At 35.4% G+C, this 19,321-nt stretch overlaps 1 protein-coding gene across 6 annotated transcripts in view; it reads left to right on the top strand.

Annotated features, from left to right (window-relative positions):
• Nucleotides 1-19,321, top strand: part of LOC102219226 (rap1 GTPase-activating protein 1) — a 120,696-nt gene that overhangs the window by 41,811 nt on the left and 59,564 nt on the right. For 4 of the 6 annotated variants that reach the window (XM_023325419.1, XM_023325421.1, XM_023325423.1 and 1 more), the window contains exon 1: nucleotides 8,385-8,442. The exons of the other annotated variants lie outside the window; for them this stretch is intronic. In XM_023325419.1, the coding sequence (XP_023181187.1) occupies nucleotides 8,399-8,442 (44 nt within the window). In that variant the 5' untranslated portion in view covers nucleotides 8,385-8,398. Of the gene's footprint in view, nucleotides 1-8,384; nucleotides 8,443-19,321 lie in introns of those variants that run through there. 6 annotated transcript variants of the gene reach the window in all.

Genomic DNA, 19,321 nt, shown 5'->3' on the forward strand with positions numbered 1-19,321 from the left:
TAATATATCATTAGCATCATAATTATTATCTATATATAAATAAGAATTATTATTAGTAGTAGGGGTAATAATAATAATCAATATTATTACTGTTACTAATAATAATTAGTAACCTCACAATACATTGCCCCCAGATTACCATTTAACCTTGTGCACCAACTGTTTGATCATACTTGAACTGAATTGCAACACAACAGAAGCTGGACTTCCAAACAACATGCTCAGTGAAGGTTTATTTTGATGAAAAATTAAACATCTTTCTGCTTATTTCTGACCCTATGGAGTAGATAAATCAAAGTCAAACCCTTACTGAGTATCTGTTGCGTTTGTGTGTGGAAAGTCATTAAATCCAGGACGTGGCCCACAGGCAGGCTGCTCTCCTCCCGACTCAATGGTTGTTACATGAAAAATAAGCTTGGTTTTTCCTCTCCCTTTGTGTCTCTCTTTTCTTTGTTCTAATGGGCTCCCGCTCTTGGCTTTCACTCTGAGGATGACTCGTGCGTCCTACTGGGCTTCTTCGGTAACGTGGTGCGTTAAAGTTATGCCCTTACTTCACATTTCTCTGAGGGCACATTCACAAAATCTTCCTCTCTTATGCTGTGATTTGTGACTTCATATTTCATCCTTGTCCACAATCCAACACTAAAGTAATGGCTAAGGTGTACAAAGGCAGTGATGTTATTGCATTTTTTTCTTATGTAAAAAAAACAACAACATTTATTTGCATCTTTTAATACATGTCTAATGTTTTGTATAAAAATGCTTAAAAGAAAATCTACAGAATATACCCATTTTTTCCATTAGAATAATAGATTAATTGTCCATATAATCAATAGGATAATTGATTACTAAAATAGCTGATTGTTGCAATTCTAACATTAATATTTTATATGAGTATGTATGTCCGCCTACAGCAGCACCTTACAAGCACATTTTTTCCCCACATCTTTTCTGTTCTGTCTGTTTGTCTATTTTTTTCGCCGTGTTCCCCTACATTCCTCTGTTATCATTGCCTGGAGAAGAGTTGTGAAATTTATGACATTTCAGATCTGCAGGGGCTGGGTGATGCTAGACGAGAATAGTCTCCAGAGTTCCTGCTAGAATCCGCCTCTCTTTGATGAGCGAGTTACACAACGTCAGCGTCCTCAGTGGTCTTGCCTTCGCGATTTGTGGTAAACAGAGAGGATTTTCATTTGTTTCTTCTGGTAGCAGCAGCGCTACCTCTGCAAGATGGCCCGTCCTTTGTAATAACGTGCTTCACCTTCAATGGGATATTGAAGAGTTTCATAAAGATGAAAGGAAATGAAACTGTAAACTTTGTTTTCGAACTTGTACACTTTGCTGCCCTGTTGCTCTGTGCAGAGAAAACTGGACTGTTTATTTTTTCTTTAAATTCTCAAGCTATTTCTGTTATGAAACAGCTTGAGAGCATGAAAAGTCATTCCTCTGATCAACAGAAAGCAATAGTGTACTGCAAATTCATTAGTCTTTTGGATTGTATTTATTTTACTCTATTATTTTTTTCCGCTATGCCATAATGACATTTTACATTGAATATTCAGATTAAAAACAAGCAGTGATTGTGAAGTGTCACAGCTTCCCCCCAAATTATTTTTTTTAGTCATTGCCTCTTAATTAAATAAATAACAGAGAGAAATAAAGCAAAACTTGGCATTTATTTATTTATGTGTTTATTTATTTAACTGTAAACCAAAAAATATATTAAAAATTGACATTTCTTATCATTTCAAGCCTCACGGACTGAGTGTGCTGTCCTTGCAGTGTTGTCAGGGATGTTGTTAGGTGCACAGATGGTAAATATTTAATGTTTCTGTGTCCTGCTTTGCTGCTCCCAGTTAGGATGAACTCTATAAGTGTGTAATAGCTCCTTTTCCCTCAGGACAACATATAACAGCCTTTCTTCCACTTGAAGGTTTGCTGACCACTGCCTGGGGGGAATCTGGATGTTTGGACAGCTTTTCTATGGAACAATATTTTTGTTGTCTGGATATTAAGCTGCAGTGTAGAGAGGAGAATTATAGTTTGAGCTAACAATTTTTATCAATAAGAAAATTACTTTCGCATCTTCAGACTGACTATTTTTAAAACCGTTTTTGTATTTAAAACTCATCTGTGAATTGGCTAATGTCACATTTTTATTATTATTACGACAGTTGTAGTTATACAATCGGTCAGCTGTAAAGCAACAGTAGGGATAAAAATTGTAATGAGGTTTTTTTTCTATTCCTCGGAGGTTTTTCCCATTTTTCCAAACTCAGCTGAGATGTCAGTTTACATCTGTTTCCGGGTCTCACTGGAGATTTTCTATGCATCTAGGTCTCTATATGCAACTTTGTCTTTGCAATGTTTGAGGCTTTTAAGCACCATTGAAGAATAAAAGATGCATACCTGTACCAAAAAAGGGAAATAGGATGTGGTAACCAAGAAGTCATTTATGTTATTTTTTCAGTCAGCAGTTTTTGTCGTCATTCACAAGTAAGACTTGTGCAGAAAAAAAACTATACCGTTTCCTTTTTTGTAGTGAATACAGCAGTTTTATGCAGATATATTGGGATTCAAGTGTCAGTTAATGGTTATGGATGGAAATAATTTGTGCACATGCATAAATATTCAATGTTGCCTTGGTTCAGCAGGGTGAATCATTTACACGGCTTGGTAAACTGGAAGGATAAAGTGTGCATATTCCTGCCTTTTTCATTGCACACCATTTAGTTATAAAACCTCAGATTTTTATGCATTTGTCCTTGGGCCTGCAACGAGTTTTCCCCAGAGCCAACTGTGTTTTTTTTTCTTGTATGTTATGAATTGTTATGTTGTTGAAACGTAACCTTTCACACCATCCTGAGCCTCTGGGCATTCTGGCTGAGAAGACGTCACATAGCGGTTCTAACCTTTCATAATTTCCGAACAACATTACACCACTGTGCTTTAGGGATCTTTAGCTGATGTACAAATCTGCTTGTATGCTGTGATAAAATTGTTTATTTGAATGTCGGTAGAAAACTCTGTTGACCACATTGTTTGGTTTTGTAAGAAACATTCTTAACAGTACTTATTTTCATTTTTCTTTCAGGACAAAAGACTTTGAGGCATATGTGTGGAAAAAGTTTTAAAAGATCTTAAAATCTTGAGTACTGGATGTACTTGTATTACAGATTCAGACTAATATTGGTGGTGCTCTTGGGTTATTTACTTATTTGCATTTTTTCTTGTTTGGGGTTTACTTTAAGCAAGCACATTTACATATTTATTACAGAGGCTAATATTGAGGCCATTTCACAGCAATCATATAGTCACACTGCAAAAACACAAAATCTTACCAAGTATTATTGGTCTAGTTTCCAGTACAAATATCTTAGTACACTTGAATCAAAAACCACCTTCAAGTAACTTTTCACAAAGAAATATGAGCTTGTTTAAGTCAATAATTCCTTAATATTGATGAAAAAAGGTTTAGTTGCTGGAGAGATTTTTTTTTAATTTACAAGAAACTGTTCAGCAACCTATAAGAACTAGTTTTAAGTAAAGAATTCCATAATATTATTTAAAAGGTACTTATAAGTTACTTTTGTCTTCTTTGAAGTGTACTAAGACATTTGTACTAGAAACTAGACCAATATTCTTAGTAAGATTTTGCATATTTGCAGTGGGATTGTCTGAAGGACTTTTTATTGTTTGCTACCTGAATAATGCTATAGTACTAAAATAAATACTACACTCCCAAAAAGTTGTATTGCAATGAAATAGATGTAAAACTCATTACAGCTGCACCATCATACTGAAAAGGACTTCTCTTTTCAAATATACTTTATAGCTTTTAAAAGCAGTGGGCTCAGGAGCAAAGATAAGCAAAACTCTTAGTGCTGATGGACACAATTAAAAATTTGTACCAGTGTCAAAAATCACATGTCAGCTGAATGAGAGAACAGGACAGGGAATAAAAGCTGCAGCTTCTGACACTTATAATTGTTTATATTTTAACTTCTTTCACAAGATAAATGTGTATTGGAGAAAATACACTGATGTTTGGGTCAGATTCTATTTACACGTCCCAACTTTGTGTGGAAAAGCACTAATTCCACTGGCATTTTCTTCCAACAAGAAAGAGAAAAAAAGTCTTATTAGTTCATAAATCAATAAAAATAGTCATTTTTTGTCTATATTTAAGAAGTATTGACTTGAAAAATTTTATTTTGCTGAAAAGTTACTCTTAAATTACTTTTGCCTTATTTCAAGTGTACTAAGATATTTGGACTAGAAATTAGACCAAAAATACTTGATAAAATCGGAATTAATATCTGTTCGTACATCATTAACATTTTCCCAGCATACCATGTACTGTACATATTGGCTTTAGCCATGTTTCAACAGACAACTGTAGGAACCCGTCTAATCCAGTGATGAAATTATAGTGGTTCTGTGCATATTTCTGCTTTCTGTCATTATTAATACAGCTGAATTTAAAAAGTGGAAAAGGTCATACATCTTGTTTTCGTTAAATCCACTTTGTAAATTACGCTCCAAAAATGGTTAGGTGTAACTGACTTTGTATATAGTCACTGTCTATTCCCTGTTCTTTCCTGGACTTGATTTAGTAGTTTAGTATTTATCTACAGCTTTAACAGAGCATATCACAGAGGGCGACCTTTCATTAACGTCTCCTACAGCCTGTTGACAGTCAAGCTCTCAAAGTCAAGGCTGACTTACATTAGATGGGCATTTCAGCATGGCTGCCACGTCTCCTGGATCCTGCAGACATACACTAATTACACCAAACTGCCCTTTCAGTTTGACTTCCCTCGAACAGATATCTCAGAGTAAATGGCTGTTTTTTTCTCTTTCTCCTGTTTTCGCATTCAATAAAAGGACGTCTTTTGAAAGACACAAGGGAAAAAATAAAAGCGAACAAAGCTCCTCAAACTACCCCAGTGTAGAGACAATAAGCCATTTGTCAGTAGATGCCTATCTCTGGAGAATTAGCTTGTTGCCAACACGAGGTGTTAGTTTTGATTTTAGATGAAACAAGAAAATCTTATTTTAAAAGGGGAGCAGCAACCCCTTATCCTCATCTTTCTTTGAAAGCAAAAAATGAAACAGTGTGATTAATATGCAGAAAGCCAAAAACAGGACATGACATCTGAGCTTTGAAAAATAAAAAAGTAATCCTGTTTGTGCCCAGGTGTCCTAAAGCTATCTATTCAAAACAAATAAATCTTGACAGACTAAACTGATAATAAATATCTACTGCATCCAGACTAAAATATATGTGACATCAACCCTTAGGTCTTAAATTTTATACAAAAATAAATACATATTTGTTCAGTGTAAGGAGCTGAATTTGCTTCAGACCTTCCCCAGACCGGATTGAGTTCTCTTTTATGTCAGATGATTGTTTGTTTTCTCCTTTCTATTTATTCAAGAAGAATATCTCTATTGCAAGCATTACTAAAGGACAATTAGTCTCAATAACAATTCATAAAGAAGCTGAGAGAGCTTGGTGGGGACACGGTAGATTTAAGTGGCACAGTCCTTTGCTCTCTCCTTCAAGCCCCTGATTTCATTTGTAGTCCGTGTCTTTGCCAATGTCCAGTCAGTCTTAATCGAATTTAAAAAGGTTGACCGTTGAGTTGTCAAGGCACCCCAGCTTTTTCAATCATTTGCAATATTATATGGGTTGTGTGCTTTGGGGGTGATTTGGGTACAGGACAATGATTGTACTTGAATATGACAAGGCAAGGAAGGGTAAATAAGGCCTCATCATGGAGAGCAAACTATCCCTTTATAAAGTAAGCAACAAATAAGACACGCAGCAGTGACGGTAGCCAGAGGCAGGCAGAGGGATGAAAGAAAAGACGAGAAAGGATGAGGAAGTGTGAGAAGCAGAAGTGAACCTTAGATCCAGGTGACAAATAAGGAAGAGAAATCTGAGATATGGGATTTATTCTGTCTCAGTTGATTATAATGAACCGTAATCTTTCCCAGAAAACTTTTGTAGATGTTTATTTTCTCTTTATCATTATTCAGATGTTTCTGACTTGGGCTTTTTTATTTATTCAGTCAGATTCAGTCAAAAAAAAAAGATGACGCTAAATTGCCTTGAGCATAAGACTATTTTCTGTTGGAAGAAATGTAATCCCACATTTTCAAGATTGAATTGAAGAAAATTTTTTATTGTCTCAAGTCAAACGTCTTTTTTTCAGGTTTTAATATTCAGAAAAGCATACTAACTTCCTGAAGAGATACATCCACTAATCCTCTTCTGCATATGAACAAACTGTTTAAACATTAGCTTTCTCAATTTGTCTTCAAACAGTTCAACTGGAAATTGTTCCTCTGACATGCTAATGTCAGATACAAACATTCATAGCCCCTTCAGCAATGCTGACATGTAAACTTCTCCACAAATATGCAAAGTCCATACCATATTCTAATAGAACTGTGTGGGGTTGAGAGTCACACTTTTTTCATGAAGAGAGTCATATTTCAAGGAGTAGAGTTGTGCATAATTCACCTCCGATGTCAGAAATGGGATTGCTGTCAGCCCAGAGTTGAGAGTGAAATCACAATTTGCCAAGTGTTGTGACAATTAACTTATACAACTAATATTCTTGTTATCTTAATTTATGCATTCAAATTGTAAAAGACCACATTCACAAAAACACTGTGTTAATGAGACTGTTATTTAATCCGAGTTGTGCAGATATCTCTATCTAGCATCTGAGGTTGTCTTAGAGAATTCTGCTACGTGTCATAGAAAACAACTTAAAAAAATTGTGTTGACTGTGAGATGTTTCATTGATAACGATTAGATGGAAAACAGCCGGGCTGGGAACAGGAGAAGGAACAAAATGTACTGTAAACAATCTGGTAAGAAAGAGATTGTTACAGTACAGTAATAATCACATTACAGTGCATCTTTTTTTAAAATTTTAAAGAGAAAAATCTCATAATCTAACAGAACACATCAAAGAGAGCAATGAACTGATAAAATACTTGTGTTAACACCAAAAAAGTAAAGTCAACCAGAAAGCTTTTTATTGAAGGATTTATAATTAATCAAGATGTGACTGACACAACTAGATCATAAGGAATGATAAATAGAGCCTCCAATTTACATAATTCTGCAATTAGAAAATGTTTCTACTAATTTGTTCAAACCCGTTTCTAAACAACCACGCGGAAAACATGTCTTGCATCACACTCAGAAGGTTTTTGTTTTTGTTGCTAGATCACACACTCATCAAAATATGTGGAAAAATATACAGATGAATGGCATTGTGCAGTATTAGGAATGTAAAGTTATTTGATGATATAAATAAATGAGCATATTTAATCAGAAATACTGCAACTCCAAGCTGCCAACTCTGTCATTTCAGAGTTTCAAGCTTAAATAGGTTATTGATGTTTTTCTTTAAAGGTTTGAAATGCTTAATAAAGTCTGGTAGAGGAGTGCTGGGTAACTCAACTGGTCAAGTCAGTGTAAAATTTGCAGAGATCTGTAGGTCTTTGTTGCAGTAGGCTCAGCTGACCCTGACCTGACCTCTCTCTACCCTCATCTTGAGGAACTTTGTAAATAAAGGCTAGTTGTGTCAGCAAAAACAAAAGTAAAAATGTACAAAGGCTGTTGTTCATAGTTTATCTTTGAAATTATGTGAATTTTTTTTTCTAAAGTGAATCATTCCAGTTCATCAGTGGAAAATTATAATTGTACACGTTCTCTCTCAGATTGAGCAAAGCAATGTCTCCCTCCCAAATATTACCTGTAGTGAAACTCTTTCTTAAGATGTGAAAGTATAGCAATTAATTGAGAGCTCTTCAACAAAGAAAATAAAAATAAATTTCAGTGTCAGAAAATCTGACAAACCCTGCCTTTAACCTTGAAGTGCATTTGTGCTGCTTGCATAGCCATCTTTCTATTTTCCTCCAGGAACACTCACGGACAGAGAGCACTTTTCATTCACACCGGAGCAATTGCTTGATAAAATTGAAAAGCAGAGGAAATATCAATTTTGTACCCTCTTCTTGGCAGAAGTAAAAAGGTAAACAGTTGAACTGATTTCAAGAAATCATTATTTGTGTTTCCGGGACGACAACACAACATGACAGACACTCGCCACATCTTTAGTCGGCCAGAGATGGAAACTGCTTATAGTCAAAAAGGGTGGGTTGGCAAGAGTGCACACAAAATACACAGAGGAAAAAAGAAACACACGCCCACATAATAGGGGCTGAATCAAAGACGGAGAGAGGAGGCGAAAGTTAAAGGTGTTGGGAAATGAGGTTAAGCGGAGAGAAACAGTTTTGACTGACTGTCCGTAGCTGCATGTGCTGATCTGCGCTGATATCCTCTGTGAAGCCTCATCAGTCGCTCAGCAGGATGTCTCAGAGGAAAAGGAGTTTTACGTTTGGAGCTTATGGAGGGTAAGATAATACAGGCCTAATCTGTGTAATGGCCATTTGATTTGGGATGTTCTCCCATTTGCTTCGCTCTACAACGGCAATAGTGTGTGACACAATAGAGAACCTGTTGTGTCTGATTGCCATCTCAGGAGAACTGAGGGGAAGGTGTAAGACGACTGCTCAGGGAGCTGTTCTGCACCTGCTCAGCAACCGCAGAGTCAGATAACAAGGTCATTCACAGTCAGCAACAGGTCCTTCTAATTAACAGCTTTAACCATTCATAGCAAAACACTGTACTAAACTAATTAGATGAGTTTTATTTTGTGCAAATCCAACAAAGAGTGGTTTGAGAGGGATTCTTCAGAAGGCAGTTTGTTTTCTCGGTCACTGTACACTGACCTGTACAGATTTTTTTTTAAAGTATTGAACAAACTTGGGTGCTTTCATGAATAATAAAATGTCTTGTAAATTTAAGCAATGAATTGGCAGTTTTAATGGTTTTTCCACTGGATTTTTCTGAACTTGTGAAATCAAGAGCTACGTAGATTAAATAAATTATATTCAACAAATAACATGATGACAAAGGGGGTCTTGAAGTGTTCAATTTGTGCTGTTGAACACAGAAAAGATGGCCATCAAAGTTGAGTCACTCTCTCAATGACTCAGAGACAAGTAGTTTGGTTTCTAAGCAGTGTACACGAATTCATATGGTATTAAATAAAACAAATGAGTTCTTCTAGGCTGTGAGGAAAACACCCGTGACAATCAGTTTGATGTTTTTGGAGCAGAGGTGAAGTTGAAAGTTTTCCTAATTCTGCAGGCCTTAGAAAAGCAGAAATGTATTTTAAGGATTGGAAACAAAAACTTTGAGGACGTAATTTCTCTTGACTAAAACCTCCAAAATCTGTAGCTCTGAATGTAAAATATATTTTAATGTTAGAATTATTATTACGTCTTAAAGATGCAAAGTCTTCTTTTCACTCAGCAAATGATTAATACATTTTAAAACACATAAATGAAATTACTTGTTTTACTCCAACCAATAGTTGCGAGAAATTGTTTTAAAAAATAAAACGTCAAATTGGTATTGGTATTAGTATTATTTTTTACCAGGTTTACCAGGTATGGCTTATTCCTTGGCTGGATTGCAGCCTCTGGTTACCTAAATGATTGAATATTTACATGGATCCAGTTTTATTTTGAAGATGGCGTCCTCCCTTCTCTCCCCTTGTCTGTCTCACCTTTGCAGTTTCCTGCGGGAAAGTTGGAGTTCTAGGCAATCAGGCCGAGCTTTGTTAACCATGTCATGTGATCAGACCATAACATTTGTATTCCTCCTAGAAAATGAAAGTGGGTTAGTGCAGTGCATTCTGGGACTAATAGCTTGCACACAAGTCTTACTCTTCCCAGTACATAGTTCAGTCCCAACACAAGAAACTAATAAGATCCAATAACCGGAGGCAACACTGAATGAAGTGAATGTTCACAAACCTCAATAATGTTGAAAGAAAATTGGAAGTAAATTTTTTATTAAAAACATCAGATGCTATAATTTGTTTTAGCTTTGATGCAATTATATAAAATTAATTGTTTTACAGTATTTGGAGTTTTTTTTGTCTCACCAATTTTAATTTTTTAAAAAGTTTTCAATCTCCATTTTTTATAAGGCTGCCGATTCAGATTTCTCTTTAAGAGCTATAATGTAGGAGGACATAAGGATGACCTTTATGATGTTTTTATTGACCTTTATACAATGAGGGCATTAATTATTAGTGGCAGATGAGACGTCATACTCTATGTATGTGAATGTGTGTGGCAGAGCAGCAGCCACTGTACAACAGTTTCAGCATCACAGTTGACATTTTAAGACTTGATTGTCTTATCTTTGGGTGTGGATCCTATCCTTAACTCAGAGATTTCTGAAGATCTTGTAACATTTTTAAATCAAGAATTCTTCAAGAAAGGCAGGTTGAAAGCTCTAAAATATAAATCAAGGCAAGTTTAGTTCGATATGTTCATCCATCCTGTAAAATGCCAGAAGACATGCCTTGACATTAGATAAAAAACTCAATTACCTTTTAAAATACTGGCTTACATCAGTTTTTTCTGGCTTCATTTTTAAACACCTTACTGATAGACTATAGATTATTTTGTGTTTTCCTCTTGCAGTAACAGCTTCCACACTAAAGGATATTTCCATTGAGACCCGAGTTGAAAATATCTTGTGACAGCATCAATGCAGCAGATAGCCAGATCATTTACTTGTAAGCAACAGTCAGGTACAAATTAACATGTTTATTGTAAGAAAAAAATGCCTTTTTCTACTTTGCATTTTAATATATCTTGGTGGTTTATTTTGCTTCCACGTTGAAGAGAATTTTCCTCTGCTGCTAAAATTCCTGTTGCTGAAAACGAGTCCCTGTGAGGAAATAATTGCTTAATGAATAACTGGAAAATTATTGTCAGACAGAAATGAATTGAGCTCAGGCTTGAAGCTTCAGACTTGTGACACTGTCTTTGGAGATATTATTTGGTGGCAGGATAATTTCCGTGTGAAATTGAATTCTAATTGCTGTTGGAAGATTAAGTTGTTGGAGCAAGGAGAACCGATGTACAAAACAACAACTGAGAATTGCATTCTATATCTGCCAGTTCTGTTGTTGATAGAAGCCACTGGACAACAAACAAAGAAATGGATGGACACATTTAAATTCATTTGTGGATTTTACTTAATTTATACAGTACAGACAAGTTTAAAAAACGTAATATTAACCCAACTTATTCATCCCCAAAACTTGTCTAGCTGTTGATTTGATGCAGAGTTGATTAATTCAGAGGTGGCTATCATATCCATGTGCAAAAGTGTCCTGAAAGATTATACAAGGTTTTTATTTTTTTCCACCAATGTTCAGATGAGCTTCTGCTAGATATTCAAAGTTATAAATGTGGACATCCACAAATACATGATTCTTTTATAAAAATATCTCACCATCATCACAATTGCGCTTACTTTCAACCTCAGGGTTGTTGAAAATATGTGCGTAGAGATGATGGGCTGATACTGTTCTAGGTGATTTATCTAACTTAAGCTTGATTATATCTGCAGGTAAGGCTGTTTTATTACTCAGAAATGTATCCATCTGCAGAGTTATTGCTGCACCATGCTGTTATGATAAAATAATTCAGTTTGCTTTTTTTCTTTCTTTATTTAGCGCTAAGTTTATAACGAACTGGGACTTTTCCCACAGGTTTTCTGTTCATATTTGTTGTGTTTACCACTAGGTGGTGTACGAGAATAGGATGGATAAGAGGGAGGAAGGGAATACCGGATGTTACTGTACTGCTGAGCGAGTTATGAATAAACGCTGTTAAGAGTTCTTTGTCTACTTGAGCTTCTACCTCGTCCTACCTTCCAAACATAACAATATTGTCCCGTCTCTGTTCATTACAGTTAGTGCAAAAAGAAGATACTTAAACTACAATAGCTTTACCTGGCGAAACACACGACCATCTCAGCAAGGAAAAACTAGGCAGTTGCACAATATGAACTTAATAAATGGAGAATAATGGCAAACTTTGCGTCAAGGATTTTAAATATTTAATATAACAAGATACTTTAAGGAATTGTTGCAGCACTAAGAAACACAATGCTCAACAGTTGGTACACTGTTCTTAGCAGTTCTCCACAAACATACTTATGATCAGATAGATCAGTTTTTGTCTGGGATTTTGATTATGTACATAACCAGGAAAGAAAGTTGCCCTTCCAATATTATAATGTTCCCAAAGATGCTTCAAACTGGTTTTAGAATGGGTAAAGCAGACTTTCATTACATTAGACATCTGGAAGAGCCCAATGAAAATTCATGGGCTGTGATTGAAAGTCAAGTCTGTGCCAACAAACCAATCAATTTAAATGAACTCTACAGTTTCTGATAAGGGTGAATAAATAGCCACACAGTGTCAGGTCGAAGGTTTGTTGATGTCTACAAAAAATGTGTGGTTTCTGCAGTGTTTGTTAGCCAATATTAGTAGCGGTGTATGTATTTGTTTGTGATTGTAATTTTAATCTTTTGTAGATAAAAAAAGACTCACCGTAAAAGCTTTGTAACAGTGAGTCAGCTTTTAGCCTCAAGACAAAAGGAAGAGTTCACCCATGTGAGATCATAAGCTGTACACATATCTCACTGCTCTATTACAGTTACCCTCGCAGGTGTTGCTACCACCTTATGATTGTATTGAGGAGCTTGGTGTGATAGTGCAAGGACACTTCTTGTTGATGCATGTTTTCTATTCTTTTTTATATTTCACTGTTTTTCCAAGATTACCTGCGTTTTTTCTTAACTTTGATGTTTAGGTTTTGTAATAGTAAGTAATAAATTTAAACATAAATAAAGTAACAAAACATTCAAAGATGAGCAGTTTTTAAATAATCTCTGTTTCTGATTGCTTCTAAGGGAACCCTCCTGGGAGTTCCAGGCAGCCATATAATTGCTGAAGGAGATGGGGTGCAGAACTGTACATATAGGAAAGAGCAGAGGTTGCTCATTTCTGCTTTGGGCAGCTCTTTTTTTAGGCTTAAAAAACTCAGGGACATACTGGAAGTAGTGGCCAAGATAACAGCTGGGTCTAAAAATATTTCAGAAAGGTTTTCTGTTGCTTCACTCTTATCTTCTTTATTAAAGGATATACAGAGAAAAAAGACAAGTCATGAATTTTCTTTCAAGGTTATGTATATAATCAGATAAGATTCTCTGTGCTTACCATTACAGAAGTTCGACATCTACCTTTGGGTTACTTTACTCTCTTTTTATACAGTAAATACAATCCACAGATATGTATTTAATGTAAGACCTTGGCCAAAATATATCCCAAGGATCCTGATGTGGATTTACCATAGATGGCTAAAGAACTAAGAGTTTCCAAAACAAGAAAATGTATCTTGTTTGGAACACACACAAAGATTTTAGTCTTTTCATGTGTCATTGAAGAAGGATATCAGCCATCCAACTTTTTTTTCATGATGCAACCTAAAAACCTGGTGGGGTTTAAAAGAAACTCTACATTGTCTTTATTGCAGTGATAAGGAAATGTATATCAAAACATGCTCAAAATGTGCCCAAAAGGCATGGTAGACATCAGAAACAATAGGAGTCCCAATAGTGATACTGGAGGTACCCCATAGTGGAATGGACAATAACCTGTAATTTGGCAGAGCTTCAAAATAGGATTAGTCAAATAAATGTGCAGTAAACGATTCCAAAGCAGATCCCAAATGACTAATCAATCCCTTAGTCTGTTGGTTATGAACCAAAAGTTGACTGTACCAAAGACAAAGGATTAATCCAGCATAAGTTCAACAGTACAATTTTCTGTCACACTATGCATCGAAATCTCATCTGTGATGCTAAGAAGATCAATTTCAGAGGTATGAATTTTAATTAAACCTGATAACTACATTTTTTCATCTTTATTCTTCCTTTTGAAAAAAGAATTTCACAATCAGGCAACATATATGAGTAAGAATTTGTTTTTAACTTTCTTCCTAGAGATCTGTGCGATCTGAGCAGCGTGATTTTAGTTGACTAGAGATTGCTGAACCTACTATATTTAGTAAAACTCCTGGGGGGCTGGAGTCGTTTCTGCAGAGTATTCTGAATTTTCAGACACATTTCTTGTGGCACTAATAAATGTCATCTCCCCAACACCTTTTGCACTACTGCAGCCCAATATCATTGCTCTCCCCACTGATGTTTACTTTAGTCACTTAGCATTTGATGTGCTCAGCCCAGATCACCCTATGATGTCAAGTGGGATAAAATTACATTCGTACTCTATGAGTAAAGAATGTGAGTGTAACAGAATGACATTATATGTCTTATTCAGTGTTGTGCCAGACATCAAACAATTTTTTTTCTTTCTTGTGCAAGCTGAGTCTCCACTTTATTTTGAAAGTGTGACAGATAACCACCTGGAGATTTTTTCTAGAATTCCAAGAACTGCACATAAAAACATACATCTTATGTTTTTTCTAAATTAGACATGATAGAGATTGTTATATGTCTATTAATAATGATGCAATAGTTGAATGGATTTGATCACTGGAAGATTTCTCTTTACCATTGTAAAAGAAGCAGGTTTGTAGAATGCTAAATAGTTTGTATTTTTGTGTTTTCTATTTGAGCATCTTTTCATATACTGGAATTAGAATTTAGGATTTTAGCTCAATCCTCAGAGCTTATTGTGATACTATAAGTAATGATTAACAACAAACATTTCAATGACAATCAGAAGGTTTTGGGTAAAAAAACAGTTGTTTTGTTTTTGTTAAACTAGTTAGAACAGCACAAAATACTTAAAGATCATATGTGATTTTTTTCACAGTTTCTTGTATGATTATGATTGTTTGCATTTAAACTTCTTCTTTTAATGACAATACAGTTAATTTACCTGATAAAAACCTAGCATGCCTAGGAGCTGCCATGGTAACAACAATTCAGATTTGCCCCTGTCGAAGTCAATTGTCTCATTTTGCACAACTTTTGCATAAACAAAAAGGATTGCAAATTCACTTAGCAACAATCCAACTGGTGGGGCATAACATGTAAGTGGCTCCCACTCAGTTGTAACTAAAATTTTGTGAAAATCCAACAAATACACTGGGGATATTGCAAAAGGAAAGCACAGCAGTAGACCCAGGACAATGTCACAGCAACACAAACTGAAAGCAAGCAGCCCTGAAAACAGAAAATGCACAATAGAAAGAAAAAACAGAGCTGAACCAGAAGGCAGCCTTATATTTAAGCAGTTCCATCCAAATCGGTAAAGATGACTTGTTGAAGAAAACACATTTACTGATTTCTAGTTAAAGGTCATCTATGTAACTGCAGTGAAAAGTAAGATTGTTGATTACATATTTTGGTTTCCTTCCACAAGCTTCATATAGTTTGCTGAAATTTTGTCCTGTTCCTTCTGGAAGAAGTGATGTAACTTTGTCATGTTTGATGGTGGCTCTGCATACAGACCTGTTCAACTCTGCCCTCTGATCATCTATGGTATTTAGGTTATGGCATTATGATGGCCACTTCAAAACATTTGCTCTGTTGCCTTTAAGCCCTGTAGACTAGCAGAATGCTAACTGACAAGGTACATTTGGAAAGCCCATTTTCAGCTAAGTTTTACCTTCCTTGCTGATGTGTTGAGATGTAGCTTGAATCTTTCCTCACAATGTTCCTTCCTCATCATCCTGTCCATTTTCCACAGCAAAACCCTCCCGCAACATGATGCTGCCACCCCTGTACTTCACAGTTGGGATAGTGTTCGCAGGCTTTCAAGCGTCCTCCCTTTTCCCCTAAATGTAAAAGAAATGTTTCATCAGAGTAAAAGATTTGTCTTTGAAACAGAAAGCTTTTGTGTGAGTGCATTTTCAAACTTCAATCTGACGTTTTATGTTTCTTTTGGAGTAATGGCTTCTTCCTCACTGTAAAAACCTTTCAGCCATGCTGTTTTAATATGGAAAACTACACTTTCTTATGAGAGTCTGTCACCGTCTTCACAAGATCTTTTGTTTATTTCTGGAGCTGATACTCATTTCACATTGAAGCACATTCATCGCTGGAACTTATTTCTTTCCTCAATGGTAGAATGACTGCATATCCATGTGGTGTTTATAAATGTCACCTTCAAGCAGGAAATTATAGCCGAGGATAGATTTTTGTAGATGCACATTCCCTTTCTGATATCTTGCCTTATTTGTTTTTTTCCATGTTACTCAACAAAAGCAGTGTTTGAGGTGTAGTCTACAATACTATCCAAAAATTAATATTGTTGCTCCCTTGCAGTTCTTATTAGATCAAGATTATATAACATGTATGTACTCATCTATGCACATATTTTTTAAAATCATAAAATTTAGACCTTTTTTAATATGAAAATTCTAATGTTGCATGTCTTCTCAGCATCAGTCTTTCCCCACAGGCTTTGCTTACACTTTTCTTAGATTTCCCTCTAGTTTAAATATTCCCCAAAGTTTTATGGCTACAAAAAATCCAATGTCGTTGAGGGAATTGTATTTTTGCTTTAATCTCTGTAAATGTTTAAACTGGAAAAGCTTGCTAGTGTGGTTGAAAAACTGACAAAAAAACATTTTATCCATTTTGACAGAACTGAATAGACATATATTTTATTTTTATGGGCTGTTTGCTTGATACTAGAGATAAAGAATAAAAATGTGGCGATTCAGGTTTAGTCTCAGCTGTGCAATACCACATCAGAACATTGCAGTCCAAATCAAAAGAAATATAGTAGGCTTCACTGTAATGTTAATGTATTTTCATGACATTTCTCTCTAATTAAAACTTTTGGAAACACTTGTTTGTCAATGCAATTAGTTGCAAAATTTAGTTTGTTACCGTTCATGCTGTGTCACATTTTGGAGGTGTCATGTCATCCATTAGCAGAGGGGGGTGTGGTTGTTTATGCTGTGACCTATTTTTCAATCCTGGCTGTTAATATCAAAACAGAGTGCTGTCTGTGTCAGCAGGGGGGACAAACAGCACACCTAATGATGACTGGCAAACTAATATTTCCAGTGATAATAAGGTGCAATAAACAGTAAAAAAAAAAACAGCCCTCAGCAGCTCTTGACATGGCTGTTTTCATATCAAATAGATATTAGTCGGTTAGAAAACTGGGTTAAGGTTGATACAACTGTGTTTGAAACGCACTGAAAAGTTCAATAAAATAACATTTCATTTGGGACAAACTGTGGGATTCTACCATTTAATTATCTAAGACTTAACAAAATTCATATAATACATCTAATATTATCAACCTAATCATGTAAAATGAGCAAATTTTAACAACAGACAGCTAAATATGTAAAACTTTTATAATTTCCCCTTGGCAAGCTAGGATACATACCGTAGTTTAATGACTGGACCATGGAGGAATGTAAGCAACACAAGCTTTAATTTTAGAGTCTGGTAAGCATAAACTCAAACTTAAAACTACAAGCTTCAATAACTCAATATTTTTGTCCTCTGGTCCAACATGTTTTGCATGCTTTGACACACTTTTGCACACCTGATTCAAATGAACTTATTACTTAAAACAGTTGCCAGACGTTCTGCGGAAGCAGTGTACGATAAGAACCAGAGTGAGAAAACAATGAAGTGAAATCCATTCCAGTTTAGGTTTAAAGTAGAAATTTGTTATGTGTTGCGGTGAAAGTAAAGTTCTGAATATGTAAACTGCTCCATTTGAAATTGACCACAATCTGTGAGTTAGTTGATATTGGAAATGGTTGATTATATTCTGCCCACATTCCATCAGTTGAGTAGTGCTTTTCCTATTCTGCGTGAGCTGAATTATTTCAGAGGGAAAAATGTATACTGATATTGTAAAGAGTAAATATTAAGGCTTGACGTGTATGACCCTCTATAGCGTCACTTTATATAGTAGGTTTTTCTTCTTATTTCATCAAATTAGTCAAAAAAATGTTTTAATATTCCAATTTATTGAGATGGTCCCACTGTTCCAATTTCAGCTGCTTTCATTTGCCTATTTAGGCAGAGATGTGTCAATGCCAAAAATGTGTGGCATGTTTTCAGCATAATACAATCAGACAAAAAGAGGATTTCTGTTTGATTTTTCTAATTGTCATTTATGCAACAGATAGCAGTGAATATTTGATGTGTATTTTTGAAGTACAGCTGAACTCCTGACATGTAAAAACTGGCAGCTACTGCTATTTAGTCCAGTTTATAGTGAATACAATGTCACAAACACATATGATGCCAGCAGAAACAGGTGAAAACAAAGCAGCAGGGCAAAGTGCATTAGCTGTTTTAGATTAAACACCCCTGATGGTGTCTGACAGGTGCTCCCAGTTGGGCTGATTAGTCCTGCCCATCAAGACTGGAAAGGTAGCACAAATTGTCCAAGAAAGCAACCAACATCTCTCCATACAACAAGTTCAGTTAAGTAAAAGCTTATTCAAGGCATTTAGCCTAAATAGTTCTAATGCAGTCTAAAGACAGTCCTTAAGGGCTCGCATCCTGCAGGCTTTAGTTCCTTCCCTGGATCAACACACCTGAATCAAATGATAGTTTGCTAGCTAGCCTCTACAGCTCATTATGACATGCTGAGGACCATTTGGACAATTTCTGTCAGCTGTTTTGGTGCATAAGCATATGTAAAATGGCAGGAGACGGCTGCAGTTAAGGATAGTAATTATTCCTGCCAGCATGGCACATTTACTATACATGTTCAAGCTCCTTTTTGTCCTCTAGGCAACATAATGTCTCATCAAGTGTATTTTTGTTTGACAGTGATTTTAAAAACACTTTAATTTATTTCTTAAGATTATTATGACAAACAGAAACATCTGCAGGTGTTCTGGGTGGCAGGATCTGCTCCGTGCACATGTCATAAAATCTGTAATGGATAAAGGGTGGAGACAGGAGCAAACCTTACATAATCTGTTTCTGGTGCTCAGAAATATAATCTTTGGGGAATAAATCTTGGGATTTCTCAAGTAAAACTAAATACAACAGTAAAATTTGGAAACAAGGAGATGCTGTAGACACATCTCTTCTGTTTGTGATGTAACCAGTCAGCATTTAGTTTCAGCATTTATGCCTGAATTTTTTGTGTCTGACGGTGTTGACAAAAACTTGGGACAAATTTCAATTGAGTTGGAAAATATATAAAAATAATTTTGAATTCAATTTATTGATACTTTAATAATTATTTATTTGAATACTTATACTTAATTGTCATAATATATTATCTTAGTATTCCTTTAATTGTTTTAAACTATTATAATGTATTGAGTTCTGCTCCAGGACAAGGGATTTTTAAACATATTCAGCGAACACCAGGAAAACATACATTGTTG

This window comes from Xiphophorus maculatus, chromosome 20 (genome assembly GCF_002775205.1).
Source record: "Xiphophorus maculatus strain JP 163 A chromosome 20, X_maculatus-5.0-male, whole genome shotgun sequence".
NCBI classification, from domain to species: domain Eukaryota; kingdom Metazoa; phylum Chordata; class Actinopteri; order Cyprinodontiformes; family Poeciliidae; genus Xiphophorus; species Xiphophorus maculatus.